The 21842-nt window shown below is 42.7% G+C and overlaps 1 protein-coding gene and 7 non-coding genes across 12 annotated transcripts in view; all 8 read left to right on the top strand.

The window, feature by feature from the left end:
* The window catches only part of TAF1D (TATA-box binding protein associated factor, RNA polymerase I subunit D), a 46857-nt gene extending 30092 nt beyond the window's left edge, over positions 1–16765 (top strand). For 4 of the 5 annotated variants that reach the window (XM_019483627.1, XM_019483625.1, XM_059721316.1 and 1 more), the window contains 15 exons: positions 235–288; positions 691–957; positions 2743–3208; positions 4889–5064; positions 5225–5276; positions 5727–6061; positions 7429–7494; positions 7746–7799; positions 8235–8453; positions 8767–8837; positions 10083–10181; positions 11377–11453; positions 11912–11969; positions 14240–14330; positions 16232–16765. In XM_019483627.1, coding sequence (XP_019339172.1) covers positions 707–957; positions 2743–3208; positions 4889–5064; positions 5225–5276; positions 5727–5810 — 1029 coding nt within the window. In that variant the 5' untranslated portion in view covers positions 235–288; positions 691–706 and the 3' untranslated portion in view covers positions 5811–6061; positions 7429–7494; positions 7746–7799; ... (5 more) ...; positions 14240–14330; positions 16232–16765. The remainder of the gene's footprint in view (positions 1–234; positions 289–690; positions 958–2742; positions 3209–4888; positions 5065–5224; positions 5277–5726; positions 6062–7428; positions 7495–7745; positions 7800–8234; positions 8454–8766; positions 8838–10082; positions 10182–11376; positions 11454–11911; positions 11970–14239; positions 14331–16231) is intronic. The other variant, XM_059721322.1, reaches the window with a different exon arrangement.
* LOC132248061 (small nucleolar RNA SNORA40) lies at positions 6295–6425 on the top strand. The gene has a single exon (XR_009459416.1). It is a non-coding gene; the product is annotated as a small nucleolar RNA SNORA40 (small nucleolar RNA).
* LOC132248066 (small nucleolar RNA SNORD5) lies at positions 7546–7616 on the top strand. The gene has a single exon (XR_009459421.1). It is a non-coding gene; the product is annotated as a small nucleolar RNA SNORD5 (small nucleolar RNA).
* LOC132248047 (small nucleolar RNA SNORA8) lies at positions 8525–8663 on the top strand. The gene has a single exon (XR_009459402.1). It is a non-coding gene; the product is annotated as a small nucleolar RNA SNORA8 (small nucleolar RNA).
* LOC132248049 (small nucleolar RNA SNORA1) lies at positions 9361–9495 on the top strand. The gene has a single exon (XR_009459404.1). It is a non-coding gene; the product is annotated as a small nucleolar RNA SNORA1 (small nucleolar RNA).
* LOC132248046 (small nucleolar RNA Z40) lies at positions 10513–10583 on the top strand. The gene has a single exon (XR_009459401.1). It is a non-coding gene; the product is annotated as a small nucleolar RNA Z40 (small nucleolar RNA).
* LOC132248052 (small nucleolar RNA SNORA18) lies at positions 11714–11845 on the top strand. Its single transcript, XR_009459407.1, has one exon. It is a non-coding gene; the product is annotated as a small nucleolar RNA SNORA18 (small nucleolar RNA).
* LOC132248050 (small nucleolar RNA SNORA32) lies at positions 13750–13871 on the top strand. Its single transcript, XR_009459405.1, has one exon. It is a non-coding gene; the product is annotated as a small nucleolar RNA SNORA32 (small nucleolar RNA).
* Positions 16766–21842: the final 5077 nt, after the last annotated feature.

Raw genomic sequence — 21842 nt, 5'->3', positions numbered from 1 at the left:
GAGCTAAGCAGTGGATGTGGGGGATCATCCAGGCATGCCTGGGTTTATTTACTTGCTCGTCTGCTTATCTCTTAATACCTCACACTAGCCTGGCTATGAATCACTGATACAGGGTGCACTTGATTGACGAAAGCGTCTTACAGGCTTTCTTTTTTGCCCAAATGAGTTGGGAGCATCTCTTTGACTTAAAATGTAATACCTGGCTCAAATTGTAATACCGTACCTGTCTTCCAGGTGTGACGTCATAAAGTTTTTGAAATACTATTGGATGAAGTGAGGTTTTGGCAGGTAATTATTTGTAATCCTTACAAATATTGGGAAGCATAGGAGATTTTTTTGGTACAATATTCCCATGAAATTTAATACAATGAAAGTAGGATACAGTTGTTGAACAATTATGCATCTGATACAGATGGGGCCTTTTCAATATATTGTAGACTTCTGAAAGTATGCTGTGTCCACCTTTACCTTAAATAGAAATGTTTCCTAGTGCACGTCAGTCCTGCACCATGCGTGTTTTCACTTGCAGCAAAACGTATATATTGCTGTATGTTGTTGTGAGTTACTTCTGTAATAATATTCAGTGGCAGTTGTAGAGACTGAAAAGATTCTTTCGGGGGGGGTGTGTGTGTGTGTGTGTGTGTGTGTGTGTGTGTGTGTGTGTATTTATATTTATATTTTTAACTTTAGGATACTTAAGCTCAAAATGACTGATGCAGATGATTCCCAGAGTTCAGTTTCTGACTACTTTGAAGATGGCCAGGACCTAGTGTGCACCGAAGAAGAGGATCAGTTGCCCACACATGATGCTGCTGTTGGAAGGAGTGCTCAGTCGGGCAGTGCGCGGGAAGATGCTACTTCTGAAGATTCTTCACATGCACTCAGTGCCCGTGGTACATCGGCCACATGTTTTACTCAATCTGCCAAAGCCTCCCTGGAGAGCAGTGATTCAGAAAGGTGTTTCCTTTTTTTATCTTAACTAACATGCATAGTAAAAGGGCTATTTTAAAATTCTTACGAACATGTAAGAACATCTGATGCAGTCTACTTTACTACGTGGATTAGAAATATACACTGATTTCTGTTTCAGATGATGTCTTGAGGTTCATACCAGTTCACTTGAGTTATGTGGGGAAAGGATCAGTTTAGCATTGATTCTGAAGGCTATGAATGTTTTCCAAATGTACAGGAAGATAATGTTTCAAAGGGAGTGCAGTCTAAGCCCATTTAGTGGCTATTGGGGATACTGGACAAATCAACCAAAGTCCTTATTGTATATTTTAAGGTGAAGTTGCCTTTTGGTTAGGCAGCGTTCATGCTTTGGATCTAAAACTTGATTTGGTTCTTTCATTTGACCCATCACTTTTTTTTTTTTTTTTTTTAAACAGACTTGTCACTTTAATTTTTTTTTTCTCTGTAGCTAGTAACTCCCTATAGCAAACTGCACACACATACTGAGGGAATTTGTTAGGAGTGCACTGATAAAGATTTACTTGGCCAATACCGATAGCCAACTATTAACCAACTATATCAGTTGATGCTAATCTGATAACAGATATTTAGTAATAATTTAATGCATTTTAGACTACTGACAAACTTTTTTTGGCGTGCCCTAGCAGCTTTCTGTGTCCCGTGCATCAGCATCCTGATGCTTAAAAATGGCAGTGGAGGTGCTTGAATGAAAGCTCATCAAATGAGCTTTAGTTCAAGTGCTACTGCCACCATTTTTAACTGTGGGAGACACTGTTAAGCAGAGCAGAGTGGGTTGAGGGCAGATGCGTGCTGCCTGCTGTGGTCTTAGGGTGCTTTTGCCTGCTGCCTTTGCCCCAGAAGTCCCCATGCTCTCTGCATGCCTGTATGGGCCCGGGGTGCGGAGCTGGTGCAGGGCTTCCAAGGGAAGGGCAGCAGAGCAGAGAACCCTGAGCCCACAGCGGGGAGCCCATGTCTGCCCTATGCACAAACCAGGGGGGGCATAACCCCCAGGGGGTATAAACAGTTGCAGGGAGCAGACCCCCAATGCTCCTTGGACAAGCCGCCTATGGCTCCATCCTGCTCCCAGCCCCAGGTCTCGTGCACTACCCTGGCTGAGCCCCTGCCCCACTAAAATCCCTCACTGTGGGGGCCTCAGTCTGCACCTCCCCATGCCCCTTCTCTCTCCATGGTGTCTGGTTGCATTCATGTGGGTGCATACATGCACATGGCCAGGAATACATCTGGGCCCCCTGTGTCCTGCTCTCCCCAGCCTCTACCAAGCAGGATCCTTTGCAAGAGGAAACCTGCTGTTTCCCAAGGGAGCTGAGGCATCTAGGGACTCCAGTCCCCTGGGGGAGAGGTATCCAGGGCCCTGGACAGTGTATATTTTTCTGCCTTTCTCAAGTATGGAGGCTGAATATATACTTATGGGTAATGCTCTGATGTCCAATATATTCGTCTTTCGAATAGAACTCAAATTTTTCCATGAGTAGCAAAGTGGGTACAGGCAACTTGTATGCGCTTACCTAATGTAACTAAAGAATAGGTTAACCTATCTGAGGCGTTACCTAACACAGAAATGGATGCATTAAAGTACCGAAGTGTGGCATCTAAATATCTGAATGGGATTTTGAAGAGTTTAGCATTCAAAGCAGGTAGTAGAGTGAAGATCCTATTGTTTTATATCAGGGAGAATTCAGAATGCATATTGTTGAGAAATGCACACATACTTTTCTTAAAATAATCAGCTGTTTTATTTACTGTTCACAGTAGTCCTTGTTCTAGTGGCAGCTTATACCAACCTGAGTGTAACACTGCATTAAGGCAAAAAGTAACAACTCGAAGGTCCGCAAGGAACCTATCTCACTCTCCTGCAAACAGGCAAGACAGTGCCAGACAGGATTCCTTGACAGCCACCCCACACGGTGAGCTGGGGTGTGGAAAGGAGTCAAAGTCCTCTCGACTGCCAAAATCTTCACTCAATTTGAAAGCTATTTTTGCCCATCACTTTCGAGGGAAGAAGCTCAAGAGCGAGGCAAACCGAAGATTTAAGGAGAGAAAACAAAGGACAAAGAAGAAGTATGAAAGCACAAGACGACCTCAGAGGAGACTACTGCAAACCATGTCACGAGAAGAGAGGAAAGAGAGACTTCTAGGCAGAGGATTTCAGTTTCCTTTTGTTGAAAAACACTATGGGAGGAAACACATCCCTTTGAAAATGGTGTTTGAGTATGAGGTGAGTTTTAAAGTGAGCAGCATTTTAATCATTTTAATCTTTAAGGGTACCCTGTTGCTACAGATAGGGGTCTACTGAAATTGTAATAGTGTGATTTTCATGGAAACTGATTTTGGGCAGACTCTGCAAAAAGGGGCAGGTCTGCACTTTTGGCAGGCTTGCTTCAAAAAAAAACTTGCTGGCAAAGAGATGCATGGGAAGCCCTGCAGAATTGGAGCATGGGAGGGAAGGTGGAGAGGGGGGCATGGTGGGGCTGTCTACAGGGGTGGGGTTATGCAAATAATTGGATGGGGGCAGGTGGTAGTGGGGGATGGAAATGCTGGAATGAGGCAGGGAGGAAAGGTGGGATTAGAGGTGGGGTTATGCAAATGAAGGATTAGGGCTATGAAGGGGAGTTTTATACAAAATCCCAAAGGGGTGGGGCGGGGCTGCCCTGCCCCATAGGGCATGGAATGGAGCCATCACTTTGCATAACCCTGCTTCCCATTCTTCATTTGCATAATCCCCCCCATCCAATCCCACTTCCCTGCCTCATGCCATTTTCATAACCACACCCATGTTCCAGCCCCCCTCCACTCTGGGAATTGCTTTGCCTGCCTCCTTTCCTCCCTCACTTTATGTGCATAACTGTCCCCTGTAGAGATGGCCCTGCCCCCCCCCCATATGTTCTAAGATTGTGCTTTTCTCCTTGCTGTTAAGTGGGTTTTTTTGCACTTGGGGATGCCTGGAGACTGCAGCTTAATTATCCTGATTAAGTCTGGGGCAGCCATTAATCAATGGCTAATAACATGTAGATTAATGGTTTCTTCAGGCTTAATCAGTAATTAACCCATGGCTTCAGGCCATGTGAGAATCTGCTGTGGGGGGGGGGGGGGGGTGGGACTGCTGGGGCCCCTTGGCTAATCAGAGACATGAGGGGGCCCCAGTGTGCTTAGTCTGTGAATATGATGGGTGGGTGGCCAGTTGTCTGATCTACCCATGAAATATATTTTGGTAGACTCCCTAGTTCAGGGTAGGCAAAATACGGCCTTTGGGGCCTCTAAAATATTTAGAAAATTTAATACAGCAAGGCCTACCCCATCCCCAGCTGGAAGCTTTTGCCTAGAGGCTTGGCTCCTGTGGCTGTTCCCCCACCCTCCCTCCTGAGAGGGGAAACTGAGAAAATGGGGGGGGGGGGGGGGGGGGGGGGGGGAATAGCTGGTCTGGCTCCTGCACCCTGAGGTTCGTGGCTTCATGGCCAGGACTGCATGGAACAGCAAGTCAGCCAGGAACCACAGGGCCTGTCTGGGCTGACTCTTGCTGCATCCTGCAGTCCTGGTTCCAAGATGGTGACCAGGCAGTGGGAAACCTGTCAAGGGGTGGGGCTACCCTTGTGGCCCTCCACAGCTCACCAAAACTTGTTAAGCAGGCCTCTGGCTGAAATAATTGTCTGACCCTGCCCTAGCTGTGGGGGGGTGGCAAGGTATGGTAAATTAACAGAGCCTTTTGGTAGAGTGTTGAAGATGAAATTTATCATTGCATGTGGCCTGCTTACATAATTTCATTTACTAGGTGTTGAAGTGAATTATCTAGTGCAGGCTTTCAACATATTTGTATTGGGATTATGTTAAGGTATTGCGGGGTAGAAATTTAATATTTCTTGATGATTTGTTACTTTATGAAGAAAAATGTCTTTCTTAGCATGCAGCTTTAAAAGGATATTTTCAATACATTGAGATGCTTAAATATGAAGATCATCTTAAAAAGGCTTTAAAGAACCTTAATGCTAGTGAGGATTTTGAAAGCAAACGCGTGGCGATGCGGAGACACAGATATTTAGATGACGAAGGACCCATATCTCCTATTCAGGACACAAAGTAAGTTCACTTCTTAATATTTAGAGATTTAAAAATGCTTTGTTTCCTTGACTAGAATTGAAATATTTTGTATGGCTTATGTCAGCATAGCATCTGAATGCTTTTGGAATTATTAAGGTTATACTTGACCCTACCCTAAGAATGGACTATTGTCTTTCAGTGAAGACAACTTGGATTCTGATGATCAGGAAGAATATGATGCTAAAATAGTGGTGAGTTAAACATTTACTAACAAATCTGAAAATTTCACTCTCCAATTCTTTTCTAATAAAAAGCTGAACTAAAAGTATCCAAAGACCAGTTTGTTCTGATTTAAGTCATTGTTGGCCCTACTAAATGTCAGCTGTGACGCTGCTCCTTGCTTTGAGAATTCAGGGCTCTGTGTTGGGGGACAGTACATTGGTGTTCACATTGGTGTTCATTGGCTCTCCACGGGTCCGCAGGGATCCCTGAGAGCTAGGTAATGTGATGCTGGCAGATGGATCTGGCTCATGGGGGGGGCTGAGTGCTCTGGAATAGTAAGTTGGAGATCATGGTTGTGATTTGAGAGATCTTGAGCAGCTCAAAATTATTAGCGAAATCTCACTTCAAGTCTTGTCTTCCATTGACTCTAATTTGAGCACAGATCTTTTTTTTTTTTTTTTTTTTTTTAATTGCCGTAGGATAACAGCTGTTTCATACTAAGCAGCAAGCTTCCAATCAAGGAAAAAAACCCAAACAAACAAAAGTCAGGCATGCAAAACTGACTAGAGGTGGTGATGGAAATGAAGAGGGGGAACATGCTGCTGATGGGACTGGGCCTCCGTAGGATACATGCCAGAAATTAAAAAGCTAATATCCTAGAACAGAAATACAATGGCAACTCTTGGATACCCCTCCTCGGCACCAGAGTTTTCATGTAAAAACGCACTCAGCATTTATCCAAAGAAGCATCTTCAGTAAATACAAGTGATGAATAGAAAGAATCTTCTTCGTAAGGTTTCATTTTTGTCTTTGGGTGAGTGTTTGATTTTATCAGTGTCTAGAGAGAAAATTAGAAATGTTGCAATAAAAATGTAGTAATAGAGTAACTGCTCTTACCAATCTTTGAGACTTATTTGCTTTTAATACTGTCCTGCACAAAACTCATTATGCTTGGTTCAAAGGTTAACTGCTTTTCTGTCATTGAGACCTAATAATATATTTGAATGTTGTAATGTAAACCGAGTTAGATACATCTTAAGTATTAAAAGCACTATTCTTTTTTGTTTTGTCTTTTGATCTGGACAAAAACTGAGAACTAAGTGCTAATAGTAAAATCACTCTTTTGCAACCCACAGTTTATTGTGATATGAGCTGTGTTACTAGTAAGAGGGGACAATTAAATGCATCTACAATGATGCTAGAAATACTGAATGAGTTGTATACCTTCACGTTCTCTAATTACAATTATAGAATTGTAGAATTTGAACGCTGGTCCCAAAATGCTTCATTAGGCTATAACACAATTTTTTTCAGATGGATTCCTAATTCAAGAGTGCTGGTGGGTTTAGCAAATGCTTCAAGAATGGGAATTTCATATCTTAAAATTTGTAACAGTGAGTGTTACAGTGAACAATTGGAACGCATAGAAGACAATAAAATTCAAGTAGTACCCAGAGGCCTTAATTGGACACATGATACTGAGCCATGTACAAACAATTTATTCCCTGCCTCAATCTTACACTTAAATGGAGGCAAAATTGGGTGGTTATACGTATGCTGGGGGCAGGGAGGAACAGGTTGGGGGGTGGCAATTTTAATTAGAGCAGTTTTCACCACTCACTCTTATTAAAAGGCCCATAGTGTATTGGGTATCCTACTTTTTTCAAAATGGCAGTGTGGGCACTTCAAAACATATTCAGTATGCTTTGAAGTGCCCTGCCACTTCTGAAATTTGAGTGGCTGCAGCATCTCATATTCAGCATGTGTAGAAGCATCTGATTGCAATAAGTGGAATCAATACAAAGCCACCTGCTTAACTTAGCTGCATACTCTGAAAAATGTTTTAATTTGCTGTATAATGGAATAGATTAAATGCTTAATGTATTATCTATGACTTTCTTTCCTCCTGATCCTGTTCTAAAAGGCATGAGACAGCAGAATGTTTATCATTAGTTAAGCTTTGTAACTTACCATACCCTTTTGTGACTTGAGCTGGTGGTGTTGGATGATTTGTAATCAGTGTGGTTTGAATTATATGAAAATTATACACTTTAAGGACCTTGTCTTCCTAATATTATAGGAAAAGTGACTTGGTTTTACCCCCTTGACTTATTCGCTAGTTCCATGGAATAGAAGGTTTTTGTTAAATGGGCCCAAGATAACTGTTTCACTTAATTCTAGGTATTCATAAGGAGGAAAATCTCTTTTTCAACTTCCCACTGGATCTAGGAATGGAGTTGTTTCTAGGTAAGTCATGGCAGGTGGAATAGTACCATCTCCCACTTGCTAAACATTACAGTTCAATGATGAATTTTGCTGTTCAACTGCTGGGTGATTCAAAATGAACTAAACTTGTAATTCTGAAATGAACTGAGCCAGCATAGCTTTAAAAGTAGCTTCTTATAAAGTAAACTTTTCTCTCGCTAGTGCTGAGAAATGGAACTCTAACTTGATCTAATATTTCCTTACCTGCATTTTTTTTTTTTTTTTTTTTTTAGTTCAATCATGTTGCTTTTGAAAAGCGAATATGGAAGTTGCTCTTGGTATAAGAGGTATGTTCCTGCTTTCTCTGAATTCTTTGGACTTCTGCATTGTTCTTCAGGAAACATCTATTTTCCTGAGTTGCCTGACCTTGGCAGCAATACTTTCTGTATACCTTGGAGGGAGGATTTTGAGTAGTGGAAGCAGACAAGTTTTTACTTTTTTTTTGTGTCCTTGTATGACAAAGTATTTAGCAGAATTAACAGACCAGTTGGAATGAGACGGGGCCATGCTGTGAACTCAAGTGTCTGCAGCCCACGTTTGGATTTTGTTTGTTGTCATAGCACTAATTCTGAATAAACCCTTGTTTAGCAACCCACAACTGATTAATAAATGAGTTGTGTTACTTCTAAAAAGGGACAGTCCTTGGGGTTTTTGATAGTGGTACTTGGATGATTTATATTCCATGTTTGCAGTTACTTGAAATTTAACTGATTCTGGCTCAGGTCTTCCTGATGCATCTTCTGAAAAAAGAGACTTTTGCTGAAACACTGGATGCAGCAAGTCCATTCATTTTTGGACTGAATCTGCTTGTCTATGTTCCTGGACCTCTTCTTTCTCAAAGTCAGTCTGCTTCCTTCAGCAACCTGGATACTGAGAACTTGTTCTGCTTGCTGTTCCAAATGCATTGATGGACAGTGTATTCTGAGGCACTAGTGAAAAAGGTGAGCTGCAATGCAAGCTTTAGCACTAGAATATGCTGTATTTTTCTTATAGAAGATAAAATTTAAAACCTTGCACTGCATGGTATCTGCATCCAGCAGTATTCTCCTGATGGACTGTTCAAAAAGCAGTGCTACAGTAATTCAGCATCTGGCATCGTTGGTTTTCATGCTCTTGTGCTTGTTAAACCTGGTATTTCTGTTGATACAAACAGACTTTTAAAGCTTAATTCCTTAGTAGGGAGTTTGTGAAGTGCTGTCAATATTGTATGCTATCAAACTCTGCAACAAAAATATTTTTTTTCCTTTTTGAAAGGTACTTTCCTTTGGCACTTCAAGCAGACTGTAAATGTGACTTAAAATCACTGATGAGAAGATCTGCATAGGGTATGTACAGAGGAAACCTATGGTTTGGAGTCAGGAGGAAAACTTAAAATGAATTGTTGTCAAGTGGGGAATGGATTAGTAGAGGGCCATGTTTTAAGCCCCATATTTAAATTGAATGCTGCTGTTGGTGTAAAGTAGAGGTGAGGTTATAAATGTTTCGATATAGGACCAAACCTGATCTGAGAGGAAAGTATGATGCATTGATTTGATACCAACTTTTATAGGCATGATGAATAGAACCATGATATCTATCAGTTGATACCAACAAGCTTTTGATATAGCTGTTGCATCTTCATGCAGCTGTTATGGTCCAAGTGTAGTAGAACCATTGCAACTTAAACTGTTTCATTCATGCTTACAGTTCTGTTAACTTGAATTATTACAGGAGTACACAGATGAAGTAGTTGTACTGTAACACTTTAAGTGTCTGAATGACAGCTCACTATCTGCTTTTAAAGGGGTTTGTCTCAGGTCTATGGTATGAAGAGACTTCCACAATGCATGGATAAAAATAAAATGCCTATGCCTCGTTAAAGAATTAAAACAGGCACAACTTCTTAGGTGTCTGAATTAAGCAACGTGGCTAAAGAAATAACAGGTTATGCTTCCATCACTGTAAAATTTAATTACAGTGGTGACAATGAGACCTGTAACAAGCCTGTGCTGAAATTTAATTGGATACTTGTCTAGGTAGGGTAAATTCACAGGAGTGCAAGATGCAACCATTTTATAAAGATTATAATCACATCAATGTATTTTGATGCTTATTTTACTTCCTAAGAAACAAGTAGAAGTAAGCATCACCTGGTACCTAAGTCATCCTAGTTTTCTGCTTCTTATGGGAAATCTAATTGGGGGCCAATAAATTGTTGAGATAAATGTGCTGCTGCATGTCTTTCTAAATTTTGGGGTAGGCTTATGAAAACCATTAACTTCTTATTGGAAATTGGGCTTGGCATACTTTATCCTGTGTGAGTAGTGTCTCAAATGAAGTTTTCATTTTGGGGCATGTCTTGGGTTTAAACAATTTTTTTTGTTAGCAAAGGCATTCCATACCTACACTAAGTCAGCAGTTGGAGGGATAATAAATGGCAAATAACTGTAAATCACTTTCTGTTGAGGACACGGTATAAAACCACTTGAATTCATTCTCTTCCTAAAACACTGGGGGGGGGGGCCTAGAGAGCACCTTAACTGATTCTTGAAGCATAGCATTATAGTCTCTAACTTTTTGTCATCTTCTAGGGAGTCCAAATGACTACGCGGCACTTGAAGAAAGAATCTGTGACCTTGTGCCTTGGTAAAGAATTCTGTTGTGCATAGATTTTGTGGTGTCTTTCAAAGGTACTGCACGGCCTGGCAAAAAGATTCTGAATGCTTTCCTAATTCACAACTTACTCGACCACTATGGGACTGTATATGCCAGATTGATGTATCAGACTAAAATCTCTGCAAGGGTTTATTGCATCCCTCTGCCTTCCATAAATTAGCTTATGCACAGGATTACTGCAGTGATTTTTGTGTAAGGAACCATTACCTCTAACAAAGTTAGTTCTATTAAACTACCAATTCTGGTGGTGCATATAGAGCTTTCTGCGTATATTGGTTAGGAGTGGCTAGAGGTAGTGTTTCATAAACTTGGCAAAAGCTTCCTCTGTTCCAGAATAGATGCGAGTATTGTTATGATGATTGGCAAAATGTTCAACTGCTCTGATAAGAGTGAGTGAAAACAGCCTTTCTGAACACACAAGTTGTAGAGCCCAGCTATTTTTGTCTGCAGTAAGCAGAGGAGAGTGTAAATCATTCAATAGTAAAATCATCGTCACTTAGTATTAGCTTAACCAAAGGGAAAATATGCTAGACTCAGAAGTGGGCCTGGAAGGGGCCTCATGAAGTCACTTCTACAACCCCCTGTTCACAGCCAGACCGTCCTTTTCTAAACCAATCTAGATTTTTAATTTTTATTTATTTTTTGTCCAACCTGAGACTCCCTGGACTTAAAAGCTTGTCATTTGTTCCTTTAAGAAAAGGACTTGTTGATAGCAAGCAGCCCTCTCCTTTTGACAACATAAGAAAAAACTTCCTTATCTCCAGGGAATGGAAACTTACTTGAAGACATCATGAATAAGTCTTTCCATCTGTCCATTACCTGGGTGTATAGAGTTTGTCATGACTAATTCCTTCCTTAGTCTGACATCTGCCATATTCACAAAACCCCTAACATCAAATAGGTTATTCAGCTTCAGGTCCCAGTAAATTTTCTTCTCATACAAGACCTGGAGGCCCAGGATTATGAAGGGTGTATAGAACTGTCATGTACTCTGGAAAAGCATCATATTCAGTGAGGACTAGCTGTTGCTATTCTGTACAAACATGACTTTATAGTTAACTGGATCCTAGCACCTTTCCTAGCTAAGAAGGGAACATTTCCATTACTGGTTGCGCATGATCATTTGCATGCATCAGATTCATACATTGGGAAATGTTTGAGGTAGTATTGCTGCTTTTGCATAGCTACAAATTGTTAATATGTTTTCAGATGGAGCATATGCCTAGAAAACAAGGACACTGAATTACAAAGAAGTTATCAGAAATGAGAAGTTGCCTCTTACTGAGGTATGATGACCCACCCCCCCATGCTTTCCTTTCTAACACGGAGTGCATTGGCTTTTGCTTTTAGTATTACTGTTAAAATGCTGTTACTTCAGCATCACCAAATGGTGAGGTTATGGGAGCTTAAATAGTGTCTAAACAACTGTACTGTCTACTGACAGTAAGCTTCTGTTCAGATCAATTTACTGAATTGGCAAAGTTGTACAGCTTCACTCTGAATAGAAAAATCTCACCTGTATTTCTTACTAGTGTAGTGTACTAAAGTTGAGGCCTATCCCGATGGGACCTCTTCTGTAGGTTCAGGTCGTTGGAAATGCCTCATAGAGCAAACTTGTAGTTTCGCTTTACCCATTCAACTATTTGTTAGTTCTATGGGATAAAACTGCAAGACAGACTTAAAATGCTGTGCCAAGCATTGCCAACTCTGGACATAGATAGTAATGTGTTCTTTTTCCATGTAGGTACTGACTGCAGCATTTGATGGTGATGGAAAGTTTCTCAGTAATATAAAGTTGCTAGGTAAGAGTTAATAGGTATTGCTTTTTTTTTCCCACTTCTAATTGATGTGTTAGTTCATGCTGGTCACACCACAGTTTAACCTGTGGTGTTTGTACAGTTGCTTAACATGCTCTAAAATTGATTTTTCACTGGGTCCTTGCTGTAGACATTTTCAGAAGTTTTTTCCAACCCTGTGATTACGAAGAATTGCATCTGAAGAGAGCTCAAAAGGCTCAGATGTGTCTTAAGTTCTTGACATTGAAACCAAATGCAAAAATACAAAAATCTATTTTTTCTGATGCTTTTAGCAGAAAGTGTGCATCCCAAAATAATTCACTATTTTCCTTGTATGAAAAGTCCCAGCTGACATTCCTGTCAGACTTTGTTGTGAAGTCAAGTAAATGTGGGAGGGGGGCAGGTGTAGTGCTGCAGCAATCCAGTAGCTCACATTCGCTTTTAATTCTATTGCGCTTGTTAAAAAGTCTTTCTCTTGATACAGGCTTGAGTGAGGAGGGAACATGACAGGTTTTTATACTGTGTATATCTGCAGTATTTATAACAGTGGATCTCAACCAGGGTACTGATGTACAGTGGGAGCCTCTTACGGGTGCTGCACAATATTAGCACTATTAAGGTGTGCAAACACCTTTGTGGGTAGACGTGGAGATTTCAAATAAGAACACATAGTAGGAAATATTCTGACCAATTGTGGTCTTTGAGATCTTTGCAACAGAAAATTGCTCTATTTTGCTGTAGTAAAAAAATAAAAAGTAGAAGGTAAGAGCTGGCACTTTCTGAGTGGTAGCTTGAGTCTATTGAGGTTGAGAACCATTGGTTAGAAAACTGCTAAATGGCTCTCCTTGATGTGGTCATAGGATGGGCGAGACTTTGATGAAAGGACTGGCTGGAATGCAGTATCTTGACATTAGCTTGTTTGACAGTTAAGAGGTTACCTTTCAGTTTGGAATGTTTTTATTGCAAACATCAAAATACGAAAACATGAAATAAGTAGAAAAGGTAGTCTGAACTAACCAACAAAGACTGTTGTGTCTAATATTAAGGGCAGGCCACTTTTAATATACTTGTTCCACATGTGAAATATAGGATACTTGTTGCATTAATGGCAACTTTAACATGACTAGGGATCTACCAAAATTTTGGTTCTGGGCAACCTGTAAGACATGCAACTCCCCCCCCTCCTGTTTCTGTGATTTCAAGTGGAGAAATAGAGTAGAATGGGAGGGGGAGAGGTAGCAAATCTGAGACTGAGCCCCTGCTATAGGCTCAGTCCAGGAATGGAGGGGGGTGGGGTAGAGGCACCTCCCCTTCCATCTCATTCCCTGTTACTTTCTGCCTCCAATCCCACCTTCCCATTCCTTTCCCTGCCCCCCATTTCATTATTTGCATAACCATACCCCCTGTAGACAGCCCTGCCCCTCACCCCCCCCCCCCCCCATGCTCCAAGAGTACAGGGCTTTTTCTACTTGTTGATAAGTTTTGGGGAGGGGGTGGGTTCCCAGTGAGCTGGTTAGGGATGGCCAGAAACACAGCTTCATTACCCTGATTTAAGCCTGGTGAAGCCTCACAATGGAGGTACTAGATTTAATGCACATTATTTGAACATGTGGACATGCTCAGGTTGGGTCAGTTTAAATCTTAGAGCATCAAGTTATTCTTTGCTGTCAGATGAAAAATGTCCCTTTTGCATGTAAAGGTTAATAAATGAATATTTGGAATGTAATTCAACTGCATCACAGCTCAAGTTAGTGTCTGTAACATGAGAAATACTTTGGCAAATACCTGGTCATTACCAAGGCTGCTAGGAAAACACTGTTTCTAGTATGCTGTGGACATGACCATAAAGAGAATCCATCAGATGTTTGCATTGCTACTGAAGTAGCATTACATCTGTCGGAAACACGAGATTGAAAATGGAGCCCTCTAGGGTGCACAGCACTACTGTGCAGAAGATTTGGTTAGTAAATGGCATGGACAGCTTACCAAATTTTAACATAATTGGGCAGCCTGTTTCTTTAGTTTTTGTTCTTAATAGTCTGAGCTGAAATTAAATCTCAGATTATTGGCAAAAATCCTGACGGGTAATTAATGTTCTTTGCTGAGCATGCACTGAAGACCACTTTATTAGATGACTGGTACTAATAGGCTGGTAATGAAGCTGAAAAGGTTAGCAAATGAATAGTGCTTGTTCTACATTGTCTTTACCACAGTTTCAGAACTGCTTGATGAATATTCACTTTGTTCTGATCTAATCTAGTGACTTTCTTTTATAGTCATTTGCTAGTGAGCATTTTGACAGCAGATCCCAAAGGAAGACAAAGACCTGATATTTGCAGTACAGCTAGAATTCCTTCTCTGTCAAATGTAAGTCTGTGCTGGCAGTGCTGATGCTTAATAGAAATGCTACACAGTGTAGCTCAAGGTCATTTCAGAGAGGGTTTGCATGGCTGTGAAACCAGCAGCTCTTAACGCAGTGACCTAATATTGAAATCCTTGGCAGGATGCCATGGGCACTTGGTGTGCACTGTGGTCTATTACTGGGGAGATACTTAATGTGGCCAAGCTCTGTCATATAGGATGCTTTTTTTTCTCTTGTATTATTATTACTGTGTCCAAACACCAGCATAGATGAGTGCATCCTGTTTGGAAAAGTAACCTAAGGTTTACTATATTCTAATGTTAAAGGCATGGTTGCATGTCAGACCAGCCTTGTGGTTACTTTGGGGCTGCCCTGCATGGGTCAGCACTTGTGATACAGATCCCAGATTGGCTGGAGCAGGTGCCACACCACACATAGTCTGGCCCTGGCTGGATTGTGCCTCATGTGGCACCTGCCCCAGCAGCTCTGGGATCTGTGCTACAAGCCCCCAGCTGCATTATGCTGTGTCCAGCACTTGTCTCAGCTGTTCTGGGATCTGCATCACATGCAGCATGGGACCCAGGCTGGTATGCAGGGAGAGGGGAAGGGGTCCATGGGCCCAGTCCAGCCTGTGGACTGGCCCCACGCTACTCATCCAGCTGGTAGGACCAGATGAGTGTGACACCCTGATTCTGATGCATAGGTTTTGACGGTCTGCTCTACAAGTGAAAACATCTAAAGCAGTAAAACTGATCACAACATAATTAACAAATACTTGCCCAGTTGGTTGTCCTTGGAGACTTAATTTTTGCCTAGTTAGCTTCAGGCTCTGCCAGAATTAAATTTAGGCTTCTCTAGAGACAGAGTTGAAAGTTTTTTCTTACATTCTTTTAGCTTGACCTTCACTCTAAAAAGTGATGGTTGACTTCTTGCTCTGTTAGGTCTGACTTCTGGTTGCTTGAGCAGACATTTGACAAACCAGATCCACATTCAATGAAGCAAAATCAGACTTGTTTGAAAACTTGCTGGTAGGGCCAAGTTGGGACTTAACCAAGGGAAAATGCTCCTATCTCCTAACTGGTGATTTTTTGGGACCTGCAGGGATGTAAAGCACTTTCTCCCTCTGATGGAGAGAGGATGTTATCTTCAAAACGTATACATCTTGAGATTTGGCTACTACTATCCATACCAGAAGTAGTGTGTTTGGGGTTTTTTTTGGTTGGTGGTTTTTTTTTTTTTTTTTGAGTTGCATCAAAGTCATTAGAAGTAGGCTGGATCAATTTGAGCGCATACAAACAAATTGTGTGAGATAATAATCCTTGTGGATTAATGCTAGTAAATTTACCAGTTAAAGAAACTATAGTAGGTAAGTGTTCTAGTCTGGCTAAATTGTAACCTAAGTGAGCTAATGACTTACTTTGGTATAAACCAGCAGTGCTTAACCATTTTCCATGGTGGGCAGGATCGTGGCACCTAGTTTGTCCATGGGCCAGATTGAACCGGTGGTTCTGATCTGGAGCCCAGGATGGGTGCTGCAGGGCCCCATCTGGCAGCATGGAGGAGGGATAGGGGACAGCCTAGCCCCAGTCCAGCCATGATGGGGAAGGGGTTTGGTCCAGGCCTAATGTGGCTGTGTGAGGAGATGGTCTGACTCCACTATGGCTGTGTAGGGGAGGGGATGTGGCCCAGCTCTATCCCACTGTGCAGGACTTGAGAATTTGGCAGCAGTGGAGAGGTGGCAGTCTTAATTACCACTGCTCCCCTGCTGCCTAACTTCCCAAGATGTGGGGAGCCCTGTAGGCAGAGTTTGAGCCACCCCAGCACTCCTGGTATAAACAGTCAGTGTGAACCTTCAATCTGTTAGCATGTGGCAAGAGTGTAATATGTGTTTTAATATCTTTTTCAGGTTAGTGATACCTGGCAAAATTGCAGAACAGGAACTTGCTGGACAATTTCTGTTAAGACCATTTTTTTAGAAGATTTAATAGAGTGATTTTTTTGATGGAAACCTGTGGTATGACTTCATAATGGACTGATCCTGCAAAACAGCAAAAAAATTCTTGTGCCTTGCTGTGTAAACCTAATGGACTGTACAGTGAATAATTACTTAGTTGGTTGTTTGTTTGGGTCTTTTTTGTTTCTTTTTAATTTAAAAAGACATTCCTGAAATCTTTCAGATGAATGTATAAAATTCTTTAAAAAAAAAAAAAAATTCTGTAACTTGGATGTCTTGGGCTAGCTTGTAATAGCACTCTTCAAGCTCTGGAATATTCTGACGACAAAAGCAAAAAGCTAGAACCACAAGAGGACTTAATGCTTAAATCTAGAACTTGGATCCACAAAATCCCTGCTCAACTCCTCTCTAATTAGGGAAGCATTTAAAATCCTAAAGAGTCTGTGCTTCTGCCAGTAAAATTAAAAAAGAGCTTGTTTGCTGAAATTGTATTGCTGCTGCTATGGGTTTGGTTGAACAGTCAACAAATACTCTCTAATACATGGCTGGAGTAGGCACCTGTGGGAGACCAAAGTCTAGTCTAGAAAACCTTGTACTTAGATTCTAGATATGGAAAAATGTTATAATTTTCTAGGTATAGAAGTAAATTATTGGATGCTTGTCTTGAATTTGTCTCCCTTGCTACAGCAGGGAAAACAAATCTGGAAGGTTAAATAGCTGCTTCACTTCCCTAACTTCTTCCCCTTCCACCTCTAACTAGCAGATGTTGCTTTCCCTAAGCTAGTCAAAGTGAGCAAGTTTTTGAAGACCTTGAAATTAAACATGCCTGTAGCAGTTTGCACATAACACTCAAGCAGCATTCAGAACTGATGCCTGTTATCTTGTTTTCAAATTGCTTTACATTTTAGCAGAAGTGTTTATTTATGCCTCAGGCCAAATCAGGTCAAAATTGTACTGACTGAGCAGAGTTAGTGCCATAGATCTGTATGACTTACCACAGTCTCATCTCGGACTCATCAGTCTTGCATTTCGGATATGCCTGCTATTTATTTAGGAGTCATACATGCAACACTAGAGCTTGGAGGCTGTCTGCCTGCAGCCAAAGATCATAGGAGCAAATTAAAGAGGAAGCTCAAGAGTAACTCCCCAGGGCCATAAAGTATATAACCATGATGCTTGCAGTAGAAGGATATGGTAGACCAGGAATAGGCAACCCCTGGCATGTGTCATTTAGTGGCAGAGAGAGATTTTTTTTCCCTGGCAGGCTAGGAGGCATGTGAGGAAATTATTAAAAAAAAATGCTGTTTTTAAAGTTGCTGATCAGAGCTGCCACAGGTGCCAGCACCAGGAAAAGCCAGGCAGGGATACAGTTTGTTCTGCTGATCCTAACCTTTGCCCCCAGGCTGCACCCCCAGCCTGGCCCAGCCCCTGGAAATGGGGGGCAGGGGTAGGAGCTGCTAAGGGGGCTCAGGCAGGTGGATGCCCTGTCATGGGATGGCAGCAAGCCCTGGGGCCAGGTGCTCAGAGCAGGGTCTGGGCAGTGCAGGGAGAAGCAAGCATGGGGGAAGGTACCACAGGCAGGCAGGCCCCTTGGGAAGGGAGGGACTGGGTGGGAAGCAGGGCTGCCCCTGGGCTCCCCAGGCTTGAGCCACAGCATGTGGGGTTACCTAGCCTGCACAGTTCCACAGGGATGGGGTGCAGCCACCCTGCCCACAAGGGGATGCTGTCTGGCCAGCACAGGACACCAGGCTCAGGGGTCTCCCAGCTCCAGGCTGAATCTCCCTGCACACTGAGGAAAGAGAAAGAAACATTCCTCCTGCTTTCCAGATCTTCCACACTACTATTGCAGTCATGAGCTCTGCTCCCCCCATTCCCATCGCTTGCTTCATTTTTAAGGGACTTTGTGTCAACAAAGATTGCTGTGTTAGATTTGAATTCGACCCAAATCGGGGCCAGTAATTTGGTTTGTTGATTTGGATCACTGTCCCGATTCGATTTGGCTGAACCTGAAAATTTGATGCTGATTCTCAGAGAATCAGTGATTCAGCCATGGATGCAGCTTTAAATATTTTTTCTACCTGTCCATGCCTATTCTTTGGGCTCTGTTTACTCTGTCTCCCTTTCTGAAGATGCAGTTGAAATCCCCAGCAATCATCACTGCTCTGCCAGTCAGCATCGGTATATTCATGTTATCAAGAAAGGCATACCTTGCTGCTTTATTTGCTGGTGCATACACTGTGAACAGTTCAAAAGCACTTCCATTTACTTCTATTGAGGCTTGTAACAGCCTGCCTGCCACTATTGCTTTGTGCTGTAGGTGGCTCACCTTATTCTCTTGCAGCAGTACTGCTGCCCTGTTGTGCTCTGACCAGCTTCACAGGGCTGCTCCGCCAAGAGAAGCTGCTGGCATTACTAGGGAAACTACAGTCCTGTAAACAAATAATGTCAGCTTCTCTCTGGTCCAGGGGTTGTACTACCTCATCCCATTTTCCTTTTCCCACCAAACTTCTCATGTTAATAGAAACTATGTTGATTCTTTTCATTGTGCTATCTGAATTGGGAAGGGGAGAGGGGCTACCTATCTGGAACCTCATTTTCTGTCCTGGCTTTCAATTTTGCTTTTTTCCTTTCACTCTGGGACTTGGTGTTTTTCTTGTCTAGGGACCTCCTTAGGTTTCCCTGCAGAGCTCATCTGGTTGTTCTTGGTTTGACCTTTCCTCTTGCTCTTACCCTGGCTTTATCTGTACCCCTCCAGGGGGTCTAACTGGGAAGGAGTTTCTTGGGTTTCAGTGTTTTTCCCTTCTTTCCCCTTCCCTTTCAGGCTTTCTCCCTGAGCCTAGGGTTCCCTCTCTTCTCCTGGGATTCTTTCCTTTTCCCTCTTCCTCCTTATCTTGTTTCTTTATTGTGGCTGTTGGATTTCCAGACAGTTGCTTTAACATCTTAATGCTCTCTACTACTGTTTGCAAGAGGGGTTTCTACTCTGGCTCTGGAGGTCTCTCCCCCTCTGTTTCCTCTTCCTTTCCCTTCTGTTCCATTTTGTCCTTACTTGTTCCTGTCCTGTACTTCTGGCTCAAGGGTAATGGACTTGAATTTGGCCTCCTCCTCTTGCCTTTCTACGTACTTTTGCCCACAGGTGTTTTCTGAAAAGGTGACCCTCCTTCCTGCAGAGGTTGCAATACTTTCTTTGTTGCAGCTTTGGGATTTGTGCCCAGTCTGGTTGCAGACAGCACAGAGCTGTTTTGGTGTCCCTCCTGTCCACATCTGCAGTGGTTTGGGTTGGCCTCTATAGTAAATCAAGCCTCTGTGGAGGCTGAGGTTCAGGGATGCTGGCAAATGCTGCAGTGCCCTGGGGCTACTGTAGCAATCCAGGCTCCAGTCCAGATTCCTTCTCCATCTGTCTCCTCTTCTATCGTTCCCACAGACTCAGTGCGTACTCAACCAGAAATGGAGGTCTCTCTCCTATTTGTTGTGCACAGATCAATTTTTACAAACTCCTGTCTCCATTAGGTTCCCCTGGTATCTCCCCTGTAAAAAGCAAGTCTCCTAGCCTGGGATCCTGTCCCGCCTCTGAGGTGTTGCCAGAAACTGGCTCCAGGATTCCTGAAACCCACCTCCCAGTCCAGAGAGGGCTTTAGCCTCCATATGTAAATCAGGTCTTCCTTGTTTACCTGGAGTAGCTCTCATAGGACTCCCTTGTTGAAACCTCTCATGCCACTGGGGAGAATACTGTTCTTCAATTCATATCCATTTACCCCTTCCTGCCTCTCTAATCAACACTTGCACCTTTGCTCACACCTGTGCCAACTCCTGTGCCCGTTGTTGGGCTTTCCTCCTCCCTATCCCCCCAAACCATTTGCCCACCTGCTTCTCTACCATCACCCACCACTCCCACTTCAATCTAAAACATCCTTTTCATGTCCTTCAGGCCTCGGAAGCTTCCTTGAACCATCTATATTCCTCCTCCTTTAGGAGCTGTGTACAGTATTCAGCCTCCACATCCATTTTCCCCCTCCCTCCATCCACCCCCGCTCCCAGCTCCACCCTCAGCAGCCCATTATGGTCAGAAAAACTAGTATCCATGATATCCTTCTTTTTCACTTGCATCCCTTCTGACAGGAAGACAAAAATCGATTTGGGAAGCTCTCTTGCCCCCAGGCTCCACCTGTCTGAGCACTCCCACACCTTCCCAAACTTCAGTTGGGCCCTCTTCCTTGACCCACTGACATAATTTCTCTGAGCTATCCAGCTTGCCCTCCTCCCACATCCTGCTCCCCAATTTGAACAATTCAATTTAAATCCCTCACCTTACCCACAGATGTCCCCCTCCCTGCACACAGATCCCCAATTTTTTTAAACAATGAAATCCTGCCTTCTCTTTGGAGTGTGCATGTTAAAAAGCTCCACCACCTTCCCTCCCACCACCACTGGCTCTTGCAATTGTCCCTAAACACCAGCATCTGGATGGTATCGCACTTTCACCCTGCCTTCCTTAACCAAAATCCCCACCCCAGCTGATGTATTTATTAGCGAGCCCAACCACCATGAGGGACCCTGTCTTCATAAGCATTTTATAATTCTGCTCCTACAGCAATCTGCACTCTTGCAGCCATAAAATATTGGTGCCTGCTGCTGCTAAGGTTGGCTCCATCCCTCCCCACCTTCTTCATGACTGCATGCTCTGGACATTTATAGAGCTAATATTCACAGCCACAATCCAATACAGAATTTTAAGTTTACCATCCATTTGGCTTAGCCTTTCTCCACTCTGCTACTTCATGCTGGAGACATCATGCCCTCTAGCCACATCCCCATCATCATGGCCGAGTGTCTGATGGCTTCTGCACTAAAGAAAACCCTGGAGTCCCCTTCCCTACCACTGCTTTTGCCTGAGGCACCCCTCCCCATCCATATCTGTCCCCACCGCTCCCTGCTGTGCTCAGACTGAATGACTCAGCTGTGCTCAGTCGATAGAATTTGAAACCAATTTGACTCAAGATGTGAAATTTCAAAACAAGGCTTGTTGGACCTGGGGCTTGCACATAGGATGCCTGCCATGGATTTGGGGAAATAGCCCAAGTCCCAGACTGATGAGTCTGGGAGGGAGGATACTTTTCTGGTGGTAAAGCCACATAGATTTGTATAATTGAGCTCTGCTCAGCTGAACTTCGGACCTCGATTATTGGGCTTTGCCTAATTGAATCTGGAAGTGATTTGGCCCTTGAAATGAAATATTAAAAAAAACACATTATAGTCAGTGTTGGCTGCATTTAATCAGCTTTGTAGCTGGTTTCCATTACCAAGCACATACTCATTTTGGCAGCAGTTTATGATAGGCAATGTATGTAGTGAAGATGAGGGACTTTTCCCTCCATGCTAACTAAGGGAAAAATCTTGTCTTAGAATTGAGTAAATATGGTAGTGCACTGCACAATGCAATAACAAGTGAAGGTAGGTAAGCTACATCTTATCACAGTACTATCTTAGAAGGGCAATGCAGTCAGCAACTTGAAATCAGGAAGATTTCCTTTCTAGGCCCAGGGTTTTTTGGCTCTTTTTTCCTGTT

This window comes from Alligator mississippiensis, chromosome 1, assembly GCF_030867095.1.
Source record: "Alligator mississippiensis isolate rAllMis1 chromosome 1, rAllMis1, whole genome shotgun sequence".
Taxonomy (NCBI): Eukaryota; Metazoa; Chordata; order Crocodylia; family Alligatoridae; genus Alligator; species Alligator mississippiensis.
Note: the sequence above shows the minus strand (reverse complement) of the source record. Positions and strands in the feature narration are given on the sequence as shown.